Genomic DNA, 26092 nt, shown 5'->3' with positions numbered 1-26092 from the left:
TCCGAAAACAACCATCCCAATAAGAGACAAACAATCGGTATGAGATAGACGAATCGAAAGGTCATGCGTAATAGTTCCTTGAAGTAGTCGGGATACATTTGAGGGAAATGAAATATAATTCTCGTGGATCATTACCCCGGTACTCAACTTTGGTGCTAGACCGAGAAACAACATGTTGACGTTTAGGTGAGCACGAGATGAGGTTGTCACCAAGATAAAAACAAAACCCAAAAACAGATCGACGTGTCCAAGGACAACCATCCCAATAAGAGACAAACGATCGGTATGAGATAGACGAATCGAAAGGTCATGTGTAATAGTTCCTTGAAGTAGTCGGGATACATTTGAGGGAAATGAAATACAATTCTCATGGATCATGCATGTAGAGGAAAATTTGTTGAACCGCATAAGCAATAATCAGGACAAGTGAAAGTGAGATATTGTAGTGTGCCAGCGAGACTTTGATAAAGGATCTGGTCCGAAACACGGGCGGATCCAAGGGAATCTCGGGGTAGCCCGGGATACCCCTCAAATTTTTTTCAGTAGTGTAATTTTTGTTTACGCTTCCCTCAAAAAAAAAAATTGGTATAATGTATATATATGCATCCCTCCACTTAAAAGCACAAACAAACAATTAGTCTGTTGGTTAAGGCGTTGACTTATTCAAGCAAAGGTCTCGAGTTCTATTCTTGCTTCTTACATATTCTTTGTTTATTTTTGTTTTATTTTCCCAGCTATTCTATCCCACATCGCTAAACACATGTAAACTCATCCATTTTTTTCTATTATATAAACATATTATGCTCATGCTTTATTTGATATCTACTTTGAGTCCCACATTGATTCAAGTATCAAAATATACTTCAACTTCATGTTTATATAACAAGACTTGAGGTTAACTAAGGATTCGATTAGGATTTGGGTTTAAAACCGAAACCGAACCCGGAAAACCCAAGTCCCGGGAAAAAAATTAGGTTACCCTAAAAAAAATTAGGATACCCCTTTATTTTGGTCCTGACTCCGCCACTGGTCCGAAATGGGCTTGCCTTCATAAGGGAGCTTTGGATTAGAGTCGGTAGGTATCCTGCATGGGTTGCATGTTTTCATGTTAACACGAACAAGAATCAAGCAAAGGAGGACTAGGAAAGGAACAAAGAGAGAGATATCCCAAGTCAGACATGATGAAAAAACCCATTATTGGTTGGGAAAGGAGAATCTAATCACAAACTTGGGAGCAATTCAAAATTCTCGAACTTCAGATACTTTGTTTGAACATATATCCAAAATCACATAAGACAATTAATTTTTTTTTTCTTTTTTAAATGTCTAATCATGTTCTAATTCTTTCTTCTTGTATGTAGCTTTCGTGGAGAAAACATGGCCGGTCCTAGATATTTTGGGGCCCGATGCAAAATAAAAAATTGAGGCCCTTATATATCTTTTTTTGTAAAGGAGGCCCGCCCCAGAAACCATACAACCAAGTCTTTGTGTAACACCCGTAGATCCGGGCTAGTCAATTTAGAGACGATAAGCGTCAAAAATGAATTTTTTATGGAAGATTATGTAGAAGGAGTAATCTTAACTAAGTTGTAGTATATGTTACAAGGTTTCCGAATATATAAAGAATGCCGAAATCCGAGTTATAACGAAGAAGTTATGATCTGTCGAAGTTTCGTGACAGAACCGGCACGACGTCGAATGACGTAAAATACGAATTTAAGATAGAGAGATATCTAGCCTTAGTAATCTAAATGAAAGTTGAAGAGTTCGTTAAACCGAGAGCGTGCATAAAAAGAACGCCCAAATATGACTTCGTATGAGGAAGTTATGATTTTCTGAAGTTTTGACTTAGCAGTATGCAGCCCGAATACTCGATTTGAGATTGAGCGGTTTTTAGCCAAAACAATCTAAACGAGAATCTAAGATCTCGTTATTAGTAGTGAAACGATAAAAAGATAGGCGAAAACGGACGTCGGATGAAGAAGTTATGAATTTATAATGGAGTTTTCATGTCCCGGCCTACTAAAAATAATATATAAGTAATAAATTTATAATATATTACAAATAAAGTCAAAATTAGCCAACGGAGTCTAAATGAGAGTTGTAGATCATAATCTCACCTACGCGTCGATATAAAGAGCGTCGATATAAAGAGCGTCGATATAAAGAACTTCGAAAACAGAGTTCGTATGCGAAAGTCATGAATTTCTAAAGTTCTGGGCGCGAAACCCCAAAACTATCAGATATCACGACGTGGCAAGTCTTCTGACACCTCCTGGAGTCCGCCAGACGCAACTTGCGATGACGCATGCAGTGACGACCAAGCCCACGACGTGAAAAAAGGTGTCACGACGTGGCAAGGGAAAATTTTGCCCTATAAATAGGTTAGAAGGGCCAGCCATTTAGGGTTGCTATTTTCTCTCCTCTCTCTCTCTCTCTCTCTCTCCCGTTTTACCTCGATTTACGTGCAAGAAATATCCCGAAGCCCCGGTATCATCCTAAGTCCCGAAGCCCGAAGATCCCGAGAAGAAAAGAGTTTCCGAGCCGAAGCTCTGCCCGCGAGGAGCCCGGTTTGTGTGAAGATCTTCCAGATCTACCGAAGAATACTACTTCTACAAACCGTAGTGCTATCCGATCATCTTCTGATCAAGTGAGTGTGTGGTTACTTTCTTCTAACACATAAATATTAAGTATTTGCTATGAAATACGTGTTATGTGTTTATATATATTGTTGTTTATATGTGTGAGTGTATAGTCCCTTTCATAAACACAATTTTACTACAAGTATTGTCTGAATGTATTAAGTATGTGTTTTGGGTGAGTGTGTAGTCACTCTCTTTTAACACATAAATATGAAGTATTTGCTATGAAATACATGCTATGTGTTTATATATTGTTGTTTATTTGAGATAAGTGTGGAATGGATGTTTTATATGGTTTTTAACTGAGTTAAAATGTATATGTATTTTATATCTACAAATATGTTGGGTAGAATATGGGTAGATGAGATAGTTGGTATGTGATAAAATGATGAGATAAATGATGAGGTATGTAAGATGATTTAAGAATGATATTGGCAGATGCACCAATTAGAGAATGTCATAATACTAGCAGATACGCTTAAGAATAATATTAGTAGATGCACCAATTAGAGAATGTCATAATACTAGCAGATGCGCTTAAGAATAATATTGGTAGATGCACCAAATGGAGAATATCATAATACTAGCAGATGTGCTTATGGGATAATCCTGGAAGATGCGCTTATAGGAAAATGTCGGCAGATGCGCCTAAAAGAGAATGTCATAAACCTGGCAGTCGCGCCTCATAGTGTATGACATAATCCTGGCAGAGGCGCTTAAAGGATGATGTTGGTTGATGCGCCTTATGTAGCAATAGATTTTGTGCTAATTCCTTAGGTCAATCCTTAGGAATGAATGGATGACGGGTAGTTGAATTCTTAGGGTAAAATCCTAAGAAATAAAGAAGATAACGGGGATGGGTAATTGGGTTGATTGTTTGATGGTTGAATATAATAATTATATTATTGTGGGTCGAAAACCCTATATGCTCACCAGGCTCCCAAGCCTGACCCACTCAGTTTTCTTTGTATCACAGGTATCAATACGAAGACATATTTCACTGAGAGATTAAAAGAGATGTAAATCATTAGTGTAAATAAATGTAAGTTCTGTTTATGCTTATGTGTCTGTATCGGAACATGACATCCCGAGATTTTGTTATATAATGAAAATACATTTCTTTAAAGGAATGCTTTGATAAATTCTTATCATATTTTTTGATTTGGGAACAAATTTCGCAACTATTTTCTTTAAAAGATTACTCTGATTTTAAAAACAAAGCATAAACAAATTGGTCTTTTCTGGCCGTGAAATTGGGGATGTCACACTTTGGGAGTCCCACCTATTGAAAAATAAGCTTCGAGATAGCCTCATAAACCTTACAACCAAGCAAATATTAATAAAAAACAACAAAATAAAAATGCTTAAACATGCTCTGAATCCTAATACATAAACATAGCGAAGAAAAACTAAAAAAAAAATACATTTACAAACTTTTTTCAGATGCAAGGTTATCAATTATAGAATCAAGTTTAATATTATTTATCAAATCTTTTTCAATTCATAACAATCAAGAAAACATATCAACAATCAATCTCACACATTAAAAAAAACAAATTAACCAAATAAAGTGAGAAGAGACTAGCTGCTGGCTGCAGTCAGTCAGCTCTTTCTTGGTTGGTTATATCCTCAGTCCTTTGAGCTGAAAACACAAATGAAAATTTGAAGATTAGAAAACAAAGATATCAAATTAAAACAAAATCATATTTACAATTCAGAAATTTTGAATTCATCAAAATCTCAAAAAACAAATTAACATAAAGAAAATGAAAAAGAGAGTACCTGTGAAACAGAGAAATCGATTTTGCAAAGATATATTTTATTGAGCAGCCCAATTGAAATGAGAAGTCGGAAGTTTAGAAAATAGTTAAAGAAAGAAATAGAATTAAGCAATGATTCATACAAACTCGAAATCAGAAAAGTCTCTTTCAATCATGAACAATGATTCATAACAGAATAAATTTTGAAAATTCTTAAATCTTAATGAAAAAATGAAATCAGAAGGATTGAAAGAATTTAACAAAATTGATTCACAGTCCACAGATTAAAAATTAGAGACTACAAAGATGCAAAAGTTAGAGACTTCGGACGAAAACGATAAGAAAGATTGAAACAAATCCAATTAGTGTTGCAGTAATATCGAGTCTCAAGTCTCAACTATCAAAAGAAATCTAATTTCCACTAATCTCGATTGTTGCCACTGCTATTTCAGTTAAATGAAATCAGAATTTAGAAAATAAAGAATGAGTATTGTCAACTGTGTATTGTGCAACGAATTCAGAAAATCAGAAAAGATGAGAAGAACTGATTAACTTGAACTAGAGATAGAAGAATGAGAACTAACCGTTCGGGGGTTGTAGAGATGGAAAATGGTGTCGTTTGGATTTTCCATGGAAGCGATTCAAGTGAAGCAGAAGAATGAAGAGATTAAGAGGGTGTTTGGGACTGTTTTTTTAACTAGAAAAGTGTTTTTAGATAAAAGTGTTTATTTGCTTATAGTGGTGGTAAAAAGAGTTTTTTAAAAAGTGTGTGGATAAGCTTTTATAGTAAAAAAGCCAATAAATCAATAAGTTAAAAAGTGTTTGGCTTAAAAAGTGTTTTTTAAAGTTATTTTGGCTGAAAAGTCATAAACAGTTTCAAAAAGTCATGGTTTACATGCTTATTAAAAAGTGCTTATTGAAGCTTATGGAAAAGCTATTTTGAAAAGTGCTTTTGAGTTTGCCAAACATTTTTTTTTTTTGGCTTATTAGCTTTTCAAAAAGCCAATAAGAAAATAAGCACTTTTCAAACACAATCCCAAACACCCCCTAAATTGGCCTTGGAAGTCGGAAACGCAGTAGGTCAGTAGGCACGCCGCACGCCTCTTCAATTTGGATTTGGATCGACACCTCATAAGTGATAATAGTGGGCTAAAACTAGTCAATAAGGATTAAAAAAATATGGGTTGACACTAATATAACCCAATAACATGTATAAATATGGGCCCTTTGGCATTTGGGGGCCCAGGGCGATCACCCAGCTTGCCTAGGCCCATGGGTCGGCCCTGGGAGAAAATGAAAACAAGTGGTGATCTTAATATTGTTGGTGAATTTGGTGTTGGTATTCTAATATGTATATCATGTTGTTGATTATATGGATGTCATCAGCAAACACAACAATGACAAACAATGTCTTCATTGTTCTATGCATGCCATTATAATTGTATTTCTAGAGTCTTACTTTTTTACTAATTAGATTTCATGAACGTGTAACCTTTTAGTTATGTTTGGGAGTCGAAGGCTTGTGGTTTTAAACTGTTTATAGTCACATAATGATACAATGTGAGGAAAAATGGTTTTTTTAACCCTTAGGTCATTTGGGAAAACTTTAGGGAATGTAGTTATTTATTTATTTATTTTTTCTGAGGGAAACATATTAACGAAAGGTAACCTGCAAACCTGAGCAAATGAAAAAATAGTTGGCTTAATTTACAACGAAAAAAATAAAAGTTTTAGGTCTTTTTTAAAATTAACCATATCAACAAACATAGAATATGAATTTTATCATATGTATGATAATGTCGAGAATACTATAGCATTTGACTTACGAAATACCAGTTATTTCGTGAACAAAAATTAAACAGGAAGCACGAACAAATCCAACACCTAATCTCTCTCATCAAATGATGTTTGTATAATGAATCTGCACACAAAAAAAAATCAACTTGAAAACGAGAGACCATCTTTAGAACATGTGCCAAGAAATGGTAGAAGCAGGTGAAGTTTAAACTACATTGAAACATGGCAATTGAGATGCTTGATTGGTTTGGTACACAATCTTTATTAAGAAACGAAACACATGATAATTTGACAGCAAACCACAACAATTGAGACAGAAGTTGGGTAGTTTGACTAAAACAAAAGAAATGTTTATAAATAGTCCAACATAATTACCATAACTTGCTTCTTTGTAGCACATATAGGTGTTGAGTTTGTGTTTCTCATGGTGGCATATATGGACAAGATTGACTTAGTAGAAGTTGCTTCATCAAGTATGAATTCGGCGATGGTGGCTGGAGGGGCGGCGTCACCGCTGTTGCACTGGACGCTTCTTCTGGATCTGCATTTGTGTGCGACGTAGGTGAATCTGCCAGTGAAAGCGGTGGAGCAAAGGTTGCCTCCAGACCAGCCGAGAGGGGCGGCGGCGATGGGATTTGACTGAGGGAAGCCGGTGGTGGGTGGTGGTGGAGTGGCAGCACTTGGAAGAAGACCCATCTTGCATTGATCCTCGCTGATGTGCGTATTTAAACAAGGATGGAGGTAAGAGTGAGAATAGCGATTAGATAGGTCAATCTGTTACATCGGGGGTTGTGTCATGTGTGTGCCTTTAGGTAACAATTTATACATGGACAAGATTGGATTGGACAAGACAAAACTGGACTAGACTGGACTAAACATAACTAAGTAACTTGTTTGGGATGTGTTTGGTACAACAATGATAAGACAGAACAAGAGAGAGAGAGAGAGAGAGAGAGAGAGAGTAAGATTATCGCATCGTCCCTATACCACATGATGATATGATTTTATATATATATATATATATATATATATATATATATATATATATATATATATATATAGAGAGAGAGAGAGAGAGAGAGAGCTAGGCTCAAATGTGGATTGACATCTATTGTGTGGACCTGTGGACAGGACCTGTGGACAGTACTATTCTGTGAGAATGACAAATAAAATATGTTGTTTGATAATGTAAATGTGTTCAATCTTACATAACTATTGTCATTATTACGCATTCACACTAATTAAATCGTCTATAAGGTTATTATAGACTTTTTTTTTATTATTCTTATTTCAGAATATTTGTTGAGTCGTATTCTGTAAGAATGAAAATGAGTGAAAAACGATGCATGATAACAAAAATGAATAAGAATTAGTGAGAGTGCATGAAAATGACAATAGTTGTGTGAGGTTGAACGTATTCGTGTTACTAAACAATCTATTCTCTTAGTGATTCTCATAGAATAGCACTGTCCACATGTCCGCACAATAGTTGTCCATCCACATTATAACCTAACCCTATATATATATATATATATATATATATATATATATATATATATATATATGTGTGTGTGTGTGTGTGTGTGAAGTTGAATGAGAGATTGTGAGATTCAATTAATTAAGTATAACAAAGAATGCAAATTTGTAAGATTGAAAGATAGAAGTTGAATGGTATTTGCAGATAGTGAGTTTTGTGAAATGTGTTTGCAGACAAAAATTATGACGGTGATTATATACACCTGGATTCAATAGACATCAATTTTACGAATGTTTTATGATAATTGTTTAAGAAATAAAAAAAAAAAATTTCTTTATTTTTGTCGAAGTCGTGCAAGTGGGTATTTGAGTCTTAATTCTCTTGTCCATGTTTGCTCCATCATTTTTAGTGGGACTAAAATTTAGGAGTTTAGTCACATTTGACTTGGTCCTTGTTCCATTCAATTTTAGCTTCATGGGCTGAATAGAAAATTTTTGGTGCCAAAAATATACCTCATGCGAGTACGGACTTCCTTCTGGAAAAAGCTCTAAACCACACTTCGTCTTAAGATGAAAACAAATAAAAGGTAATGCATTAATTATCATTTACATACATCCTCATGGACATGAACATTGCCTTACACAAGTTCGGTTAAAACAACAATAACTGTCTGTACTTTGTAGATAGAATGATAGATAGGTCTGTCAATGAGTTGGGTCAAGATCTCAGCCTATGTCATATGATCCAACATATCTAGAAACTTGATCAATTCATAGTTGGATCCATCCGTTAAAGAAATTGAAAATAGAACTTTCATCTTTTATATTCTATAAAAATGATCTCTTATCTTAAAGGACAATATAGCCAATAATAAAAGGGTTGATTAAGGTCATGATCCTTTTATTAAAGATAGATCAGGTTATGATCCATCTATTTGAAAAAGTTGGGTCATGATAGTTAATTAGGTCAAAATATTTGTGGAATCCATGGATAACCCCAGTTTTTGAAAAGCTTATGGATCCATACTTGTTCTTGGCACAAAAAGTAACAAACAAGACATGCCAAAAAGATATATAATTAATAAGAATGACATCTAACCTTTAAAGCTGGCGCCATCTCCAACAAGTGGACGATGATATAGATTCACTTCAGTGCCATGCACCAAAAATCGTTCATTGTGTAGGATGTAATCTCCTGTTGTTAACTCAAATCCAGTGAGATCTCCACCAATGATGTGATTCCATGATTTGTAAGAACCCAAAACATCTTCTTCTTCATCCCTCTTTCCATCTTCATACACAAAACTCACCCCACACTCCTTTGTAACTTTATCTAGTCCCTCTGTAAGAGAAATAGTAACTTTGTCACCACCTTCCATTTCCTTCATCCCAAACATCCAATGGCTCAACAATATTGCACACCCTCCACCTACACTCACATTATGAATGTAATGTTCGTATATCCATGTCTGTTTCTTTGTTCTATTACTAATTATTATCAGGGGTAAAGTAAGGAAATCATCATTAATCCTAAATGGAGACTTCTGCACAGAGCAGAAATTCAATCCCCTGAGATTGTTAGGAGATGATGGGATGGTAAAAGATATTGATGGCCCCTTGCTTCTACTACTAATCCAATTTGGCATCTTTTCACCCCCATAAATTGTGCTGAATATTCCAAATTCGTAGTACATCTGCAAAATACAAGCTTAATTAATCACCATAAATTAATTAATCATACATACATATATACATGCATGCATACATGCATAAATACATACATATATATACACACACACACAAAAAAAAGACTGTTAAGTAGAGCAAACCTGGATTTCAGATTCCTCTGGTCCTCTAAGCAAAAAATAAGTTCCCACACGACTTTCATCAGTGAAGTCTAAATTAGTCCAGCCCAAAACATGCAACACCTTTTCCTGAACACTTGTCATTGGTAGAATTTTGACCATGCCTTCAATTTCAAACGATGAAGGTGCTAACGAGTTCCCACCCCCCAATGATAACTCGAGAGGGGACATTTCTGGAACAAATGAAACTTTTTGTAGCAAAGGCTTATGTTCTGAGTTAGAATAGATGTCTAAAAATGCTAGTGTATATGGAGGATTCTCAATTGACATCAGTAATTTACAGTTTTTCAAACTGAGTATCACAAGTCTAGGAAGGTTTCTCACACAATTGGGCAAGGATACGATCGGATTTTCATCCAGATATAATTCCTTTAACATGGAGAGGCAACTGAAGTCCATGGGAAAGGATTCGTTGGATAAATTAGCATTTTCAAATGACAAGCTTACTAAAGACCTCGGTAAAGAAATCATAAAGATCTTTTGATCATTTGGTATAGCCTCCAAAATGACGAAATCCATATCACTAATCTTGGTTTGAGATTCACCAAGATTACAACCATCTAGCAAAAGTGTTTTAACCTTCTTTAGCATCCGTATGGTTCTTGGAAGTTTTTTAAGTGTTTTGCAGTAGCTCAGATCGAGTAGACCAAGTTCAGCACATTGCTCAATTGATTCGCAAACCTCAAGCAAATGAATGCAATTTGCAAGTATTAACCTCTCAAGTGCATGAAGTCCATCAAAGCCACCCACCCTACGAAGTTGTTCACAGAAACTTAAATCAAGAATCTTCAATGATCCAAGCAACTTTTTCTCTTTGGAGCACGATCCATCTAACTGCATGAATGGTGAATAGAATAGTAGTTAATTTCATCAACCCAAGAAAGAAAAATAATAAATAGAGATAAATTACCTTTTGCTTCTTCTCTGGTCGTGATGGATTAGTATAACGAACGTCAAATGATTCAATTTTGCTATAAGACAGGTCGAGAGCAACTAGATTATCCATCCGCAACTCTAAAGGTATAGACTTTAAAGGGAAACCATGCATACACAACCATCTTAATTGTGTTGGGAAATTCTCATAAGACCCATTCATTTTCACATAATTCAGTTGTAGGATCATCAGATCATCCATGTTACTCAACGCCTCTGTTTTCAGCTCAAATGATACACCTTGGTTTTCTTTCTCCAGTGTTCGCATGTCAAGGGCAAGGCCTACAATATTTCCCTTACCCTAAGAAGAAACGAAATGCCAAAAAAAAAATCATTGAAATTGTTATATATATATATATATACATGTGTATATAAACAAGACAATTTACTTTAAACGCATACATGAGTTCTTACCTTTTTGTATTTCAATACTTTGAATGACTCCTCATGACGGCATAATCGACTTCGCTTCCATGGCTTTTCAGATTCTTGATGAACTACGAACCTTCCCATCTCTTGAAGCAACTGATCCATCACCAATTCATTATTCCATCCAATACTAAGAAGACATTTATCAATGAGATTCGTAATCCCACTTCTTGCTCTTATACCACATGCATTCAATATAGTTTCCGTAACATCTCTATCTACTCCAACAAAAAAACAAGCAATATGCTTAAACAAGTCCTTATCGTTTTCAGATGTCAAAGAATCGAAGCTTTTTCTCAAGACCATATTTACATCGGAAATGCTTTCTTTCTTTAGCATGTTTATGCGCTCTTCCCAATAAGCTACATCCATATTATAAAGAGAGTTGCCCAAAACTTGAAGAGCCAATGGATGTCCATGACAGTACTTCACAATCTTTTTTATCACTTCTTCATAACCTGGCTTGAGATTGTTCGATGCAAATGCATGAAAACATAGAAGTTTTGGTGATTCAATCTCACATAATCCTTTAAGCTCGTACTCTGCATGCTCGGGTTTAGCATTCGTTTTGAATAAGGAACAACACTCTATCAATCGTGCGTCCCTTGTTGTGATTATAATTTTGCTTCCTGGATGAAAACCTTTGCTTCCAAGTAATGCATCCAACTGGTCGAGACTATCAAGATCATCAAGAACTAGAAACACCTTTCTACGTGCCAATGCATTCTCTATCTTTGATGTGTATAAAGATTTATCACGAACTTGAATTGAACTTCTTTTTGAAATGTCACCATAGAGTTGTTCTTGCAAATCAAGCAACCCGGTCAATTTGCTGGCACAATTCCTACTGATATCTTCAATAAAGCTGCTTGTGTCAAATTTACGAGAATATAACCCGTAGACATATTTGGCTAAAGATGTCTTCCCTATACCACCGATACCCAAAATAGTGAGCATATCTCCCTTAGTTGAGGAATCATCTTTCAACCATAATGTGACAAATTTAATGGGATCTTCCATCCCAATAAGTAGTGGCAGAGAACTCCTTAATGGTATTCGTCTACGATAGATGTCCCTAACAATCTGTTCGATAAACTTCGTCTCTGGCCTGAAACTTATTTTAATCAGTACAAAACACAATACACAAAAGTACAAAACTAACAAACCGGATTTGGAGATTTAATATATCCAACCAGAAGTTTTTTGCATCAAAACAATATCATATTTGCACTTCTAACCTATAAGTATCTAATGTGTAAGGTCATAGACCATAATCTTTATTTTACAAAGAACAGAGGCACTCTAATACAAGATTTCACTAAGGGGCAAACAAATTTCATTATGTTTCTACAAGAACAACAAACCCAATATTGGATCTGATTTTGCATGAAGCAGAACAACATGGCATAGGATAGTTATAGGTTATCCTTTACTGCTTAGAAGGTCGTTAGTACGATATAACTAATAGTAGATGTATAGAAAACCGTTCAATATTCAGTTTTTAATAGAAAGCATTTGATTAAAATGGTTTATCTAAAAAAAATATGTGTAATAAAATAATAAATGCATAGCAAGTTGTTCAAATTTTGATTCTAACCACAACTGTGTCAAAATTATTTAACTGCATCAAAACTATGTGTCTTTAATGATACTGAAGAATTGAAATGCATAGGGTGGACAAAATATAAGGATTTCAAGGTTAATCTAACAAAAATGGAGTACGGAAATATGGGTAATTAAGAAGTAGTCACCTGCCATCTAGATCATTCCCTTTCAAATCAGCAACTTCTGTAAGCGCTTTCTTCCACTGCTCGAGCTTTCGAGCCATTTCTCTTCTTTTATTTGCATCTGTTTCTACCTCCATCTTTTGTATGTGCTCAGCTATTGCATCCCCGAAACTACTCAGTTGCTTCCTCACATGGGTGGGCTCGACACCATAAAAGATGGGGATGACAATTTGGTTGGAGTTCCTATGTTGCTCAAGTATCAGTGCCAATTCATCAAGACACCATGACGAATTAGCGTAATTTTTGGAGAGCACGATAATAGAAACTCTAGAATCTCTAATCGCATTCATCAGTTCCGGTTTCAGATGTGCTCCGGTTTCAATCTCTTCTTCATCCAAAAAGGTAGAGATATTGGCATCCAGGAGGGCTTTATGGAGATGATCTGTGAAATTATTACGAGTATCACCACCTCGAAAACTTAAAAATACGTCGTATTTATACTCAGTGGTAGATGAAGAAGATGATCCTTCTGAAAGTTCAGAAGAACCATTATGAGTTTCTGGTTGATGATCATGAGTTGATGAAGAAGATGAAGATCCTTCTGAAAGCTCGGAGATAACAACCATTAGATTGCAGGGAAGGTATGACTAATTTGAGAGTAGATCTACAGTCACATTAAAAGTAGTGGTTTTTACAAAGGAAGTCCAATTCAATAACTAATGTTGATAAAACTCATACTTTATGGAATTTTCTTGGAAACTTACAAGGTTGAATCTTTCTTCATGTCAACTGATCTCAATCAACTATTGTAATAATAACTAAATTACAAAAAAACGTCATTTTCCTTTATCGCCGCTGTGGAAGGAAAATCGTGTTCCCGAGTTTCATTAATGGAAGGAAAGTGAGAGGAGGGGAAGGATTTTGGAGTCATATTTTTCTTCCAAATTTTCCTCCCAAATTGGGCGGATTTGGGAAGAAAGTGAGGGAAAGGAAAATTTTATGCTTTATTTGCTTTTTCCTCCTAACTCGGGAACACAAAAACTTAAAATTTTCCTTCCATTTCCTTTCATTTCCTTTGAACTCGGGAACACGGAATAATGAATATTTTCCTTCACCTCCCTTTCTTTCCGTCAAAATTTTCCTTCTCTTTCTTTTAATGAATTTACAAAAAAAAACTCGGGAACAAGGCGTAAAACAATGTTTGATCACAATTTTACTCCCTAGATAGTTTAACTTTTTAATATTTTAAAATATTGACTATTTTGTCATTGTCTCCGTCCATCCGAGAAACCTAAGATTTAAAATCTAATTGATAAAAAATAATGTCCTTGATTAATATCTCCTTGGTCTTTTTCTGAAACAAGAATTAAACAACATAAAAAGAACTCTCACATAAATCTTTTAGTTAACCAAAATGGTATGAAAAGTAAAACCCGGGCTGCGAAGCTATGAGATTTCCCATAAACAGAATCGGCAAGAATTCTTAAAATTTCAATAACAAAACCTGTATACGATCATATATCACGAAAAAAGATAAGCAGATTAAGCCATGAACCTGTAAAGATAAAAGACTTCCATATCCTCAAAATAACCAAAACTAATATTTATGGTATTATCGTACCAGTGACTGCAACCTCCACGACTGCACCCACCCACGCCGCCCTCCTTCATTACACACTCAAAAATACTGAAAAGCAGAATGGGATTGTGAAATTGGATTGAATAACCAAGAAACAACAAGAAAGAAAATGCGCAAGTGAGCAACGCCGTAAAAATGATGGTCATAAAATATCCAACAGCCTCAATTGAAAATCAGCCATCCTGTTGGCCGGAGTAGGATCCCTGAGAAAATGATGGTGTAGAGCCATTCAATTCTGGTATGATCACCTCTGTCGCAAACAACCAACTGGTGTTTGACTAAGCTTATTTATGGCTTATTTTTCGAAATTATTTTTTATAAACTCATTTTTTTGACTTATTTTTCAATTTCTGAGCTTATTATAAGTTACACTAAGAAAATAAACCAACTCATGAAAAATAAGTCAGAAAAAATAAGCTTATAAAAAATAAGTCATAAATAAGTTTAGTCAAACAACCCCCAAATCTGTCATCTCTTCCACAACTTGTCAACCCTTTTTTGTCAACCGTATACACCACCGCCGCTACCATCGTCCAAACCCCACACATAAGATATATTTTTGGGATAATGACTTAAAAGGGGAATAAATTTTTCGATTTGTACATATTTGGTCACTGAGTTTTTTTTCGTCTATATTTACCCTTTCAATTTGTTAAACTGTACACATTCCGTCCTTATAACTGGTTACTCCAGGTTAACCGGTAAAAATGACTTAATATGATAATATATTTCTCACTTTGTACATATTTAATCATTAATATTTTTGTACATATTTAGTCTTTAATATTTTTTTTTGCAAAATAAGTTATTTTTGTTTTTGTACTCATTCGGTACTTATTAATGATTTATTTAGGTTTTTCTCAGGATATCTTACGTGAAACAATCATTAATGAGGTGTTTAGGCTTTTGATGCTTATGTCCATCGCGATTTCGACTACTTAGTTGCTTAGGTCATGTGTTCTGAACGTCATAACTTTTTCATATGATCTCGTATTTCAACGATCTTTATATCCATGCATTCGTATTTATAGTCTACTACAACTTTCATTTAGATTACTCCCGTTCAAAAGTAATATAGTTTTACTTACGGTCTTTATATCCATACATTTTTTATAAATGCGTGTATGATTTTTTTTTTTTATAAAATCGTAAGTAAAAATATATTACATTTTAACGGGAGTAACCTTAACAAAAGGTGTAGTAGACTCAAAAGGCGAACATGTGGATATAAAAATCATTAAAATCTTATATCTATGAAGAAGTTACGATGTTCAGAACACAAGACCTAAGCCAAACCACAAGACCTACGCAACCAAGGAGTCGAGATCGCAATGAACATAAGCATCAACAGCCCCAAACACCTCATCAATAATTGTCACACGTAAGATGTCGTGAGAAAAAACTAAAGAAATCATTCATAAGTATTGAATTAGTATAAAAATAAAAATGACTTATTTTGAAACAAAAAAAATATTAATGACTAAATGTGTACAAAAATATTAATAACTAAATGTGTAGAAAATGAGAAATATGTTACCATATTAAATAATTTTTCCCGGCTAACCTGGAGTAACCGATCATAAGGACTGACTGTGTACAATTTAACAAGTTGAAGGGGGTAAATGTAGATGAAAAAAACTAAGTGACCAAATGTGTACAAATCAAAAAATATATAACCATTTAAGTCATTATCCTTATATTTTTACCTTTAAAATATAAATATCTTTAAATACGTTTAAATAAATCTAAATGTGTTATATATATATATATATATATATATATATATATATATATATATATATATATATAAGTATATTTTTTTATACGTTTAAATATAAAAAAATGTTTTCTGTATATTGTTGGATGTTTTTACATATTACAAAAAAAAATATAGGATATATTTTAATTGCAAAGGGAAAAATCCAAACAACCTAGTTGGTCTAGTGGTAAGGTGTCACCCTTTGGAAGTAGAGGTTCGTCATGGCCGGATTGGACTCCAAGCATACCCAGTCAAAGCCACATACACTTAACGTGACCTATTGTGAAAGGTAAACATCGATCCTAGCCAGAGCCACATCGATCATGACTATGTGGCCAATCTCCACCAAAAAAACTAGGGTACGACATCTTCGACCATATAGGAGCTCGAAAAGCGGTGCACTATTGCTGGAGTGATAACTGTTGTTATAGGAAAATTCTGCAAGAGGTAGGTAGGAATCCAAAATTCCACCAAAATCTATGACACAAGCCCATAACATATCCTTAAGTGTCTGGATGGTCAGCTCAATATGGCCGTCAGTCTGTGGATGATAAGTAGTGTTGAAATGAAGCCTCGTACCCAGTTCCTCGTGGAACTTCTACCAGAATCGTAAAGTGAACTGAACATCTCGATCTGATATAGTGGAAACCAGAACCCCATAATGAGCAACAATCTCACGAACATACACATGGCCAATTTCTCGACCGAGGAGCTTTCCCGGATGGCCAAAAAGTAGGCACTTTTGGTCAATCGATCCACGATGACTCAGATAGCATCAAAACCCTTGGCAGTCCTCGGTATCTTGGTGATAAAATCCATGGTGATCTGTTCCCACTTTCTCATGGGAACTTCCAAATGTTGCAGCTTTCCATGCGGCCACTGGTGCTTGACCTTGACCATCCTATAAGTCAAGCACCTATCAACATACCAAGATATCTCCATCTTCATAGATGTCCATCAGTAACTTAGTCTCAAATCCCGATACATCTTGGTAGCTCTCGGGTGTATCGAAAAGCGAGACTTATGTGCCTCTGCCAAAACTGTCTATCTGACCCCGCCAAAAACCGGAACACATACCCGACCACACCTCCCGGGTGTATCGAAAAGCGAGACTTATGTGCCTCCGCCAAAATTGTCTATCTGACCCCGCCAAAAACTAGAACCCATACCCGACCACACCTGGTCAACAACCCCCGACTATCAGTGATAAATTTGTCAATCTCGTCCCCAATCCTCTCATGTTTCCAGTTTTCCTTCATGACTCCTGTTGCATATGCCCCTCTGATCAAATCCAAAAGTGGAGAATCAATGGATATCTTCATACACATACTTGCAGCCGAAGATTAAGCCAACTTATGGCTCCAAGCATGCACGACCACTTTCGCTTTACTCGGATGGTAAAGGATCTCGTAACCATAATCTTTGACCATGTCAATCCACTTATGTTGCCTCATGTTTAGGTTTGGTTAGTCCATGAGATACCTTAAACTCTTGTGATCCATGTAGACGGTACACTGGACCCCATACAGATAATGTCTCCAAATCTTGAGGGCAAACACTATTCCCCCTAACTCCAGATCATGAGTAGGATATTGCGCCTCATGCGGTTTCAGTTGTCAAGAAGCATATGCAATCACTCGCCCCCTCTACATAAGAACCGCCCCCAAGCCTGTGATGGATGCATCACAAAATGTAAATAAATCCTCGACACCCTCTGGAAGGGTCAACATTGGGGCCTCATATAATCTTTGTCACTATGTCATAAACGTTTTCTGTTGCTTAGGGCCCCAACGGAAATCCACGCCCTTCCGCGTCAGACGAGTGAGGGAGGGTTACAACAATCTTGTAGAAATCCTTAACAAATCTCTGATGATATCCTGCTAGACCCAAGAAAATTTTGATCTCTAAGGGGTTCTTCGGAACCTCCCACTACATCACAGCCTCAATCTTGGCTGGACGACCAAAATCCCATTTTGGTTAACGAGATGCCCTAGGAACTGGACATCTCGCAACCAAAACTCACACTTTGAGAACTTGGCATAGAGTCGTTCCTACCTCAATACTACCAAAAGCTCTCGAAGGTGCTCCTCATGCTACTCTCTGGACTTGGGGATACACTAAGATTTGATCAATAAAAACAATAACAGGTCGATCCAACATCGGTTTGCATACCCAATTCATCAAGTTCATAAACACCGTAGGCGCATTGGTGAGCCCAAATGGCATCACCACAAACTCGCAATGACCATAACAAGTCTGAAATGAGGTCTTCTCCAAGTCCTCCTCATTAACCCTCACCTGATGATATCCCGACCTCAGATCGACCTTAGAGAACCAAGATGCACCCTGCAATTGATCAAAGAGGTTGTCAATCTATAGAAAGGAATAACGGTTCTTCTCCGTCAACTTGTTCAACTCCTAGTAATCAATACACACCCGCTGCGAACTGTAACATCCAAAATTTCAAACCAATTTAAACTTTATAAAACATGTCAAGTTCATAACAACATTACAACTTTGTTTTCAAAATATAAATTATCAGAGTTTTCCCAGAAACATAAACATAATAGGAGGAGCTGTACGATCATGTCTTTGCCTTGCCGCGGTCCCCTGATGTACCTATAACAATAAACTAAAACTGTAAGCCCGAAAGCTTAGTAAGTTACCCCCAAAATACTGATACACATACGGTCCACATGACCATGTCAATGATAACATATCATAACAAACTGAACAGAACAGCACGTGACGGGTCCACAGCTCTACAGACCGGGATACCCCCGGGCCCATAGTGTGAGTCTGGAATGCCTACCAAGCCCTCATCTCACATCTGGATTGCCACCAAGCCCTCAGTATGAATCTAGAATGCCTATCAGGCCCTCAGCTCGTATCTGGAATGCCATCGAGCCCTCAGTATGAGTCTGGAATCCCTACCGGGACCTCATCTCTTATCTGGAATGCTCCCGAGCCCTCAGTATGAGTCTGGAATGCCTACCGGGCCCTCAGCTCATATCTGGAATACTCTAGGTTTTGTTGGCTACCGCATGGAGCGATACAACCTCAAACCAACCCATATAACATATAACATAACTACTGAGCATGCAATAATCATATAACATCACAGGTAGTCCTACAGGTCTACCTAACTGGCATAACCACTAGCATGCAATACTAACTCATACTCAACATTTAACACTACTGGATAACATATCCAATGGGTCGACCTTGGTGCCTTAGACCCCTTAGTATAGTGAGAATAACTCACCTTGTAGATGTCAACTCTGTACATAAGTCCCAACTCTCCGATCACTTGCTAAGGACTCCACCACCTATTACCACGGTACGAATATACTCATGAGTCCCCATCCTTACAAAGTACTACATAAACCAACTAGTTAACCCCTGGTCAAGGTCAAAGTCCTCAGTTAAGGTCAATAGTCCATGTTGACCTCAACTCGCCGAGTACCCTCGGCTACTCGTCGAGTTCCTTGAAGCACATTCCAACTCGCCGAGTCACCGGGGTGACTCGTCGAGTTCCTTCGATTCTCGATCAAACTTTAAGGCCACCCGTCGAGTTTCCTCCTTGCAACTCGACGGATACACATGCATACATATCCTGGAGAGACTCATCTAACTCGCCAAGTTGTTCTTCAACTCGTCGAGTCTTATAGCAATCTTCATCGGACTCGCCGAGTTGTTCATCCAACTCGTCGAGTTCTCGGCCACCTTCATGTGAATCGCCGAGTCGACCTTGTGACTCGCGGAGTTCCTTCAGTCCTCAAGCCATGCAGACTCATTTAAGCCATGCAATGGCTCCAAATTATAGATCCAAGCTTCCAGGGCATACCTTTCACGTAAAGTTGCAAACTTTACGTGCATGCATGGCTAAAAAGGTTCTTAATGCCAAATTTAATCTCTTAATGGGGTTTCATGCACAAGGGGGCCTCATCCACGACAAAGACAGGAACTTTATGATTCTAGAGCTCGGGAAGGGTCCAGATCTGAAGTTACAACTTCAGATCTAGCTCATGTCTTGCAATATCACCTTACTCAAACCATAAAAACCCTAGATCTCCACCATATGAAGTCTAGAAAGAAAAGAGATAAAGATGTCGACTTGATACCTTCAATGGATGCTAACTGAGGTAGATCTCGGATTTCCACTCCTTCCTTGCTCCTATCCCCTTGTTCTCCAACTTCATCCTCCCACAAAGCCCTCCTTCCAAGCTTACAATGCACAAGAATGACACAACACATGGGTTAGGATTTCTATGAGCTCTCAAGGACTGCAAGGAGGCCAAATGAGGGTTATGCCTCCTTAAATAGAGTGCAGAACCCCGGGATTTAGGGTTTCATCTGCCAGCTTCTACTCATTGAGTCCCTTTATGAACTCAGCGAATAGGTCACTAATTTCGCGATCCCGCCTCGACGCTACTCGACGAGTAGGGCAACCTTTACTTGTCGAGTAGGGCTTAAAACTAAAGAAATTCTTAATTAATTTAATACCTGGGAATCGAAGCGTTACAATTCTCCCCCACTTGAGCTAGACTTCGTCCTCGAAGTCCACTGGAATAAACAACGTTGGGCAGTGCTCGTGCATTTCTGCGTCCGTTTCCCATGTCCACTCAGATCCCCTTCGATGCTCCCACTGCACCTTCACCAAAGGTATTTCCTTTTTCCGCAAAATCTTCTTCTTCCTCTCCCAGATGGCCACAGGCCTCTCCACGTAGTCCAGGCGCTCATCGACCTGAATATCAACCAGTGATACAACCGCCTCCTGGTCCATGATGCACTTCCGTAACTACGATACATGGAACGTGCTGTGAATCCGGCTAAGCTCCTCCGGAAGCTCAAGCCTATAAGCCACTTTGCCAACCCTGGAAATGACCCTGAATGGCCCAATATATCGAGGGCCCAATTTTCCCCTCTTCCTAAAGAGGATCACACCCTTCCATGGCGAGACCTTCAGAAGTACCATGTCACCCACCTGAAATTCCAACTCAGATCGGCGTCTATCGGCATAACTTTTCTGCCGACTCTGAGCGGTCTGCACTCGCTGCCTGATCTACTGAATCTTCTCGGTAGTTTGCAAGACCACCTCCGTTCGACCCATCACCCTATGACCAACCTCACCCCAACAAACTGGGGTGCGACACCTCCGCCCGTACAACAGCTCAAATGGTGGGACGCCGAGACTAGAATGATAGTTGTTGTTGTAGGCGAACTCCGCAAGCGGTAGGTGAGAATCCCAACTCCCACCAAAGTCAATGACACACGCCCTCAACATATCCTCGAGGGTCTGAATAGTTTGCTCGCTCTGGCCGTCTCTCTGCAGGTGGAATGCTGTGCTGAAGTGCAATCGCGTGCCCAGATCCTCGTGAAATTTTTTGCCAGAAGCGGGAGGTAAACCTGACATCTCGATCAGAGACAATGGAAACGGGAATCCCATGGCAAGACACGATCTCGCGAACGTACACTTCGGCCAACTTCTCGGCCGACGAACTCTCCCGTATGGCTAAGAAATGGGCACTCTTGTCAATCGATCCACGATAACCTAAATGGCATCAAACCCCCTCGCCGTCCTTGGCAGCTTTGTGATAAAGTCCATCGTGATCTGTTCCCATTTCCACACGGGAATCTCCAGGGGCTGCAGCTTGCCATGCGGCCTCTGATGCTCGGCCTTGACCATCCTACAGGTCAAGCACCTCTCGACGTACCAAGCGATCTTGCGCTTCATACACGGTCACCAGTAGCTCAAACTCAAATCCCGGTACATCTTGGTGGCCCCCGGGTGAATAGAGAAGTGAGACTTATGAGCCTCCTCCATAACCATCTGCCTAACCCCACTAGACATCGGAACCCAAACCCGACCGCACCGGGTCAGTAATCCTCGATTATCCTGCATGAACCTGGTATTCTCACCCTTGATCCTCTCCAACTTCTAATTCTCCGGTCGTATGCCCTCTATCTGGGCATCTCTGATCAAACTCACAAGCAGGGAATCCACTGCTATCCTCATACATATCGTGGGGGTGGAAGACCCAGCCGACTTGCGACTTAAAGCATCCGCAACCACATTCGCTTTACCAGGGTGGTAAAGGATCTCACAATCGTAGTCCTTGACTACATCCAACCACCTATGCTGCCTCATGTTCAGGTTCGGTTGATCCATGATATGTCTCAAGCTCTTGTGATCCATGTAAATGGTACAGCGGACCCCATAAAGGTAATGTCTCCATATCTTGAGGTCGAACACCACCGCCCCTAGCTCCAAGTCATGCGTTGGGTATCTCGTCTCATGCGGCTTCAGCTGCCGCGATGCGTAGGCTATCACTCGTCCTCTCTGCATGAGGACCGCCCCTAAACCTGTGATGGATGCATCACAGAACACCATAAAATCTTCAACTCCCTCTGGGAGTGTCAAGACTGGTGCCTCACACAAACGCTGACGGAGGGTCTCAAACGCCCTCTGTTGCTCGGGGCCCCACCGGAAATCCACCCCTTTCCTCGTCAGATAGGTGAGGGGTACTGCAATCTTGGAGAAATCCCGTATGAATCTCCGATAGTATCCTGCCAACCCTAGAAAACTCCTAATATCTGAGGGAGATTTCGAGATCTCCCACTGCATAACCGCCTCGATTTTGGCCGGATCGACCAAAATCCCCTCCTGGTTAGCGAGATGTCCGAGGAACTGGACCTCTTGCAACCAAAACTCGCACTTTGAGAACTTGGCGTACAATCGTTCTCGTCTCAGGACTCCCAATAACTCTCGCAGATGCTCCTCATGCTGCTCTCGGGTCATGGAATACACCAAGATATCATCTATAAACACTATGACCGAGCGGTCAAGCATCGGTCTGCAGACCCGATTCATCAGGTCCATAAATACTGCTGGCGCGTTGGTGAGCCTAAACGGCATCACCATGAACTCGTAATGTCCATAACGAGTTTGGAATGCAGTCTTCTCCACGTCCTCCTCTCTGACCCTGACCTAATGATACCCAGACCTCAAATCTATCTTGGAAAACCAAGATGCGCCCTGCAACTGATCGATGAGGTCGTCTATCCTCAGGAGTGGGTAACGGTTCTTCACTGTTAACTTGTTCAACTCCCGGTAATCAATGCACATCCGGTGCGAACCGTCCTTCTTCCGGACAAAAAGAATCGGTGCTCCCCATGGAGAACTGCTAGGTCGAATGGAGTGCTTGCCCAGCAGATCCTGTAGCTGCGACGAAAGCTCCTGCATCTCTGGTGGCGCCAATCGGTACGACGCCTTAGCAATAGGGGCCGAACCTGGAACCAGGTCGATCCTGAACTCGACCTGCCTCTCCGGAGGTATCCCTGGCAGCTCCTCCGAAAACACATCTGCAAACTCCCTAACCACTGGTACGTCGGAAACCGAAATCTGGTCCCTGACTCACGTATCTACCACGTACACTAGATAACCCATGCACACATGCTGAATGTACTATCGGGACCTGGCAGCTGAACAAAACCCTGATCCTACTCTGGTGCCCTCACCATATACAACTAGCTCTCCCCCACTTGGGGTTCGAACTACCACTCGTTGGCCCTCACAATCAATCATAGCACCGAACCTACTGAGCCAATCCATGCCCACAATCACGCACACCTCCCCCATGGGGATCGGAATCAAATCTATCGGAAAATTCACCACAAAACTCTCCAAGTCACATCCTCGATAAACTGAAGAGGCAGAAACTCCATGTTCGTTTGCAATAGACAATCGCAACGGACACTCTAACTCGCCCACTAGCGCACTGAAACCTCTACTAAAAGACTGAGATACGAAGGACCGACTCGCCCTCGAGTCAAATAAGACCAAAGCATGCAAAGAGTTCACCAAAAACGTATCTAATTATAGGTATAACAGATAATCATTCAACAATTTAAAGAGAACGAGATAAGGATAGAAATATACCAGCAACCACATCTGGTGTTGCTCTGGCTTCCTCCGCCGTAAGCTGGAAAGCACGGCCCTGAGCCTTCGGAGGCTCTGCCCTGACTGGTCTCCTATCCGTGATCCTCAAATTAGTCGGTGTTGCAGCCTGCACCGGTTTGGTGGCAAGTAGTGAACAGTTGGCCTTCATGTGGCAAACCTGATCACAGTGATAACATAACCTCACACCTTGAACTGGGGTGACCTGGCGACAATCCTTTACGTAATGCCCCTCCTTGCCACACTTGTGGCACCCACTACCTATCCGACATATACCAGAATGACCCTTGCCACACTTCCCACAAGTGCGGCCCTGCTGACCCCCGGTCCTAGTATTAGCAGTCTTAGACCGCTTCGGCGCCGGCTGCGACTGTGTCGGGGCCGGCCGCTGCTCCCTCAGCTGCAGCTCAATCTCTAACTCTCGCCGTCTGGGGGCCTCCTGCAACTCCAGAAGAGTATCACATCGTTGGGTAGATACAAACTATCGAATATCAGTCTTGAGCATACTCAGATAACGGGTCATCTGAGATGCTCAGAAGCAAACTCTGGGTAGAACATCGCCCGCTCAGTGAACATACGGGTGATCTCCATCACCGAATCTCCATCCTGTCTCAAACTCAGAAACTCCTGTGCCAAACGTTCCCGCTCAACCCGCGGAATGTAACGGGCGCGGAACATATCCCTAAACTGCTCCCAAGTAACAGCAGCTCTCTGATCATCAATGTATGCCCCAGTCGCAAGTCTCTACCAGTCCTTGGCCCCGGACCTAAGCAGGTACAGAGCACACCTGACCTTCTGGTCAGTAGGACACGAGTAGGTGAAGAAACACCCCTCCACATCTGAAATCCATCTCATAGCCTTGATGGGATCTTGTGTCCCATCAAAAGTAGGGGGCTTTGTGTTATCGAAGTCCCGGTACTGAAAACCCCTACCAACTCCTCCCCCTGCCGCAGATACAGCTAATGCAGCTGTTGCGGCGGCTGTCTCTGCAAGTGTTACGTAACGCTCATCAAAATACTCCACCATGGCGGTCTTAATCGACCCGAAAATTTCCGGCAACTCGGCCCTGAACAACGCAGCAACCTCATAGTGCAGGATCGCTCGGATCCTGTCATCCATCTTATCCGGCCTCATCTGGCCGATAGTCTCGGGCGCTGTCAGCTCCCCCTGTCCGCCCTCTCCTGATCTTGATCCTGATCCCGAACCGAATCTCGTCACAAAGCGCTTGGTTGTCACCATTCTGAAACATAACACAAGGTATCAGATAACTCATATGAATAACTGGGGACAACCCCCGACAAAACCCTAAGGGTTGTGACTTCCTTGTTACGCGTATGGGTCCTGTGCTTTCAGTAGTACGGGCCCATACTACCTTCCACACCTACCCATATGTGTCCCAAGTATCATCACAAAGCCCTAACAATACAAATAATCATATCGAGCACTCAAGCCTCACTCCTAAAGGAAGGCTAAATGCCTCGAAGTCGGCGGACTCATCCCAAACAACCTATCCACCCACAAAACTTCCACCAACCCTGCAGCACTAGTGTATGCTAGCCATACATAACGCTGGACCCTATAGACTTTCGAATATTCAATCCTACCCTAAGCTCCCAATCAAACAAGAACATAACATAAGGCTAAATCAAACATTCTCAGACTATAAGATCTTAATTATGTACAACCGTGATGCCTACACTAGATAACCACAATAATTATGTCAATTTCATATAAGGGAAACCCTAAGCTAGCAGGCATCATGTATCAGGCAATTCTACGATGCAATTCCTGAAGATTCCTAGCCTAGTACTAGCATGTTGTTCTATCATATCACATAATCAAATAACTGTATGGTATTTTGGGGTCTACTTACTGGCTCCGGCTGATCGTACACCCTACATCCTCCTTTACTTATTTTGAAAACCATTTAAAACCATTTTGAAATCTTTCCTTGATTTGAGATAGGATTCACACGAATGTTCCTCCAATTCACTCAAACCAAGGCTCTGATACCAACTTGTAATGTAACAGCCCGGAATTTCAAATATCGATATAATTATGATTTGGGGGTGTTTTAAGAGGGGACTCGGCGAGTTGGAGCCTAG

The 26092-nt window shown here is 39.6% G+C and overlaps 1 protein-coding gene across 1 annotated transcript; it reads right to left on the bottom strand.

The window, feature by feature from the left end:
- Positions 1 to 6346: 6346 nt before the first annotated feature.
- Positions 6347 to 13255, bottom strand: LOC145059511 (disease resistance protein RML1A-like). The gene is made up of 7 exons (XM_079007358.1): positions 12654 to 13255; positions 10888 to 12010; positions 10451 to 10774; positions 9505 to 10374; positions 8775 to 9369; positions 8189 to 8239; positions 6347 to 6911 (listed from the first exon to the last, which is right to left on the bottom strand). Exons 1-6 carry the CDS (start codon positions 13253 to 13255, stop codon positions 8190 to 8192), a joined length of 3564 nt encoding a protein of 1187 aa, XP_078863484.1. The 3' UTR covers positions 6347 to 6911; position 8189.
- Between the last annotated feature and the right edge of the window lie 12837 nt (positions 13256 to 26092).

Source organism: Lactuca serriola, chromosome 1, assembly GCF_051521515.1.
Source record: "Lactuca serriola cultivar US96UC23 chromosome 1, Lser_US96UC23_V15, whole genome shotgun sequence".
Taxonomy (NCBI): domain Eukaryota; kingdom Viridiplantae; phylum Streptophyta; class Magnoliopsida; order Asterales; family Asteraceae; genus Lactuca; species Lactuca serriola.
Note: the sequence above shows the minus strand (reverse complement) of the source record. Positions and strands in the feature narration are given on the sequence as shown.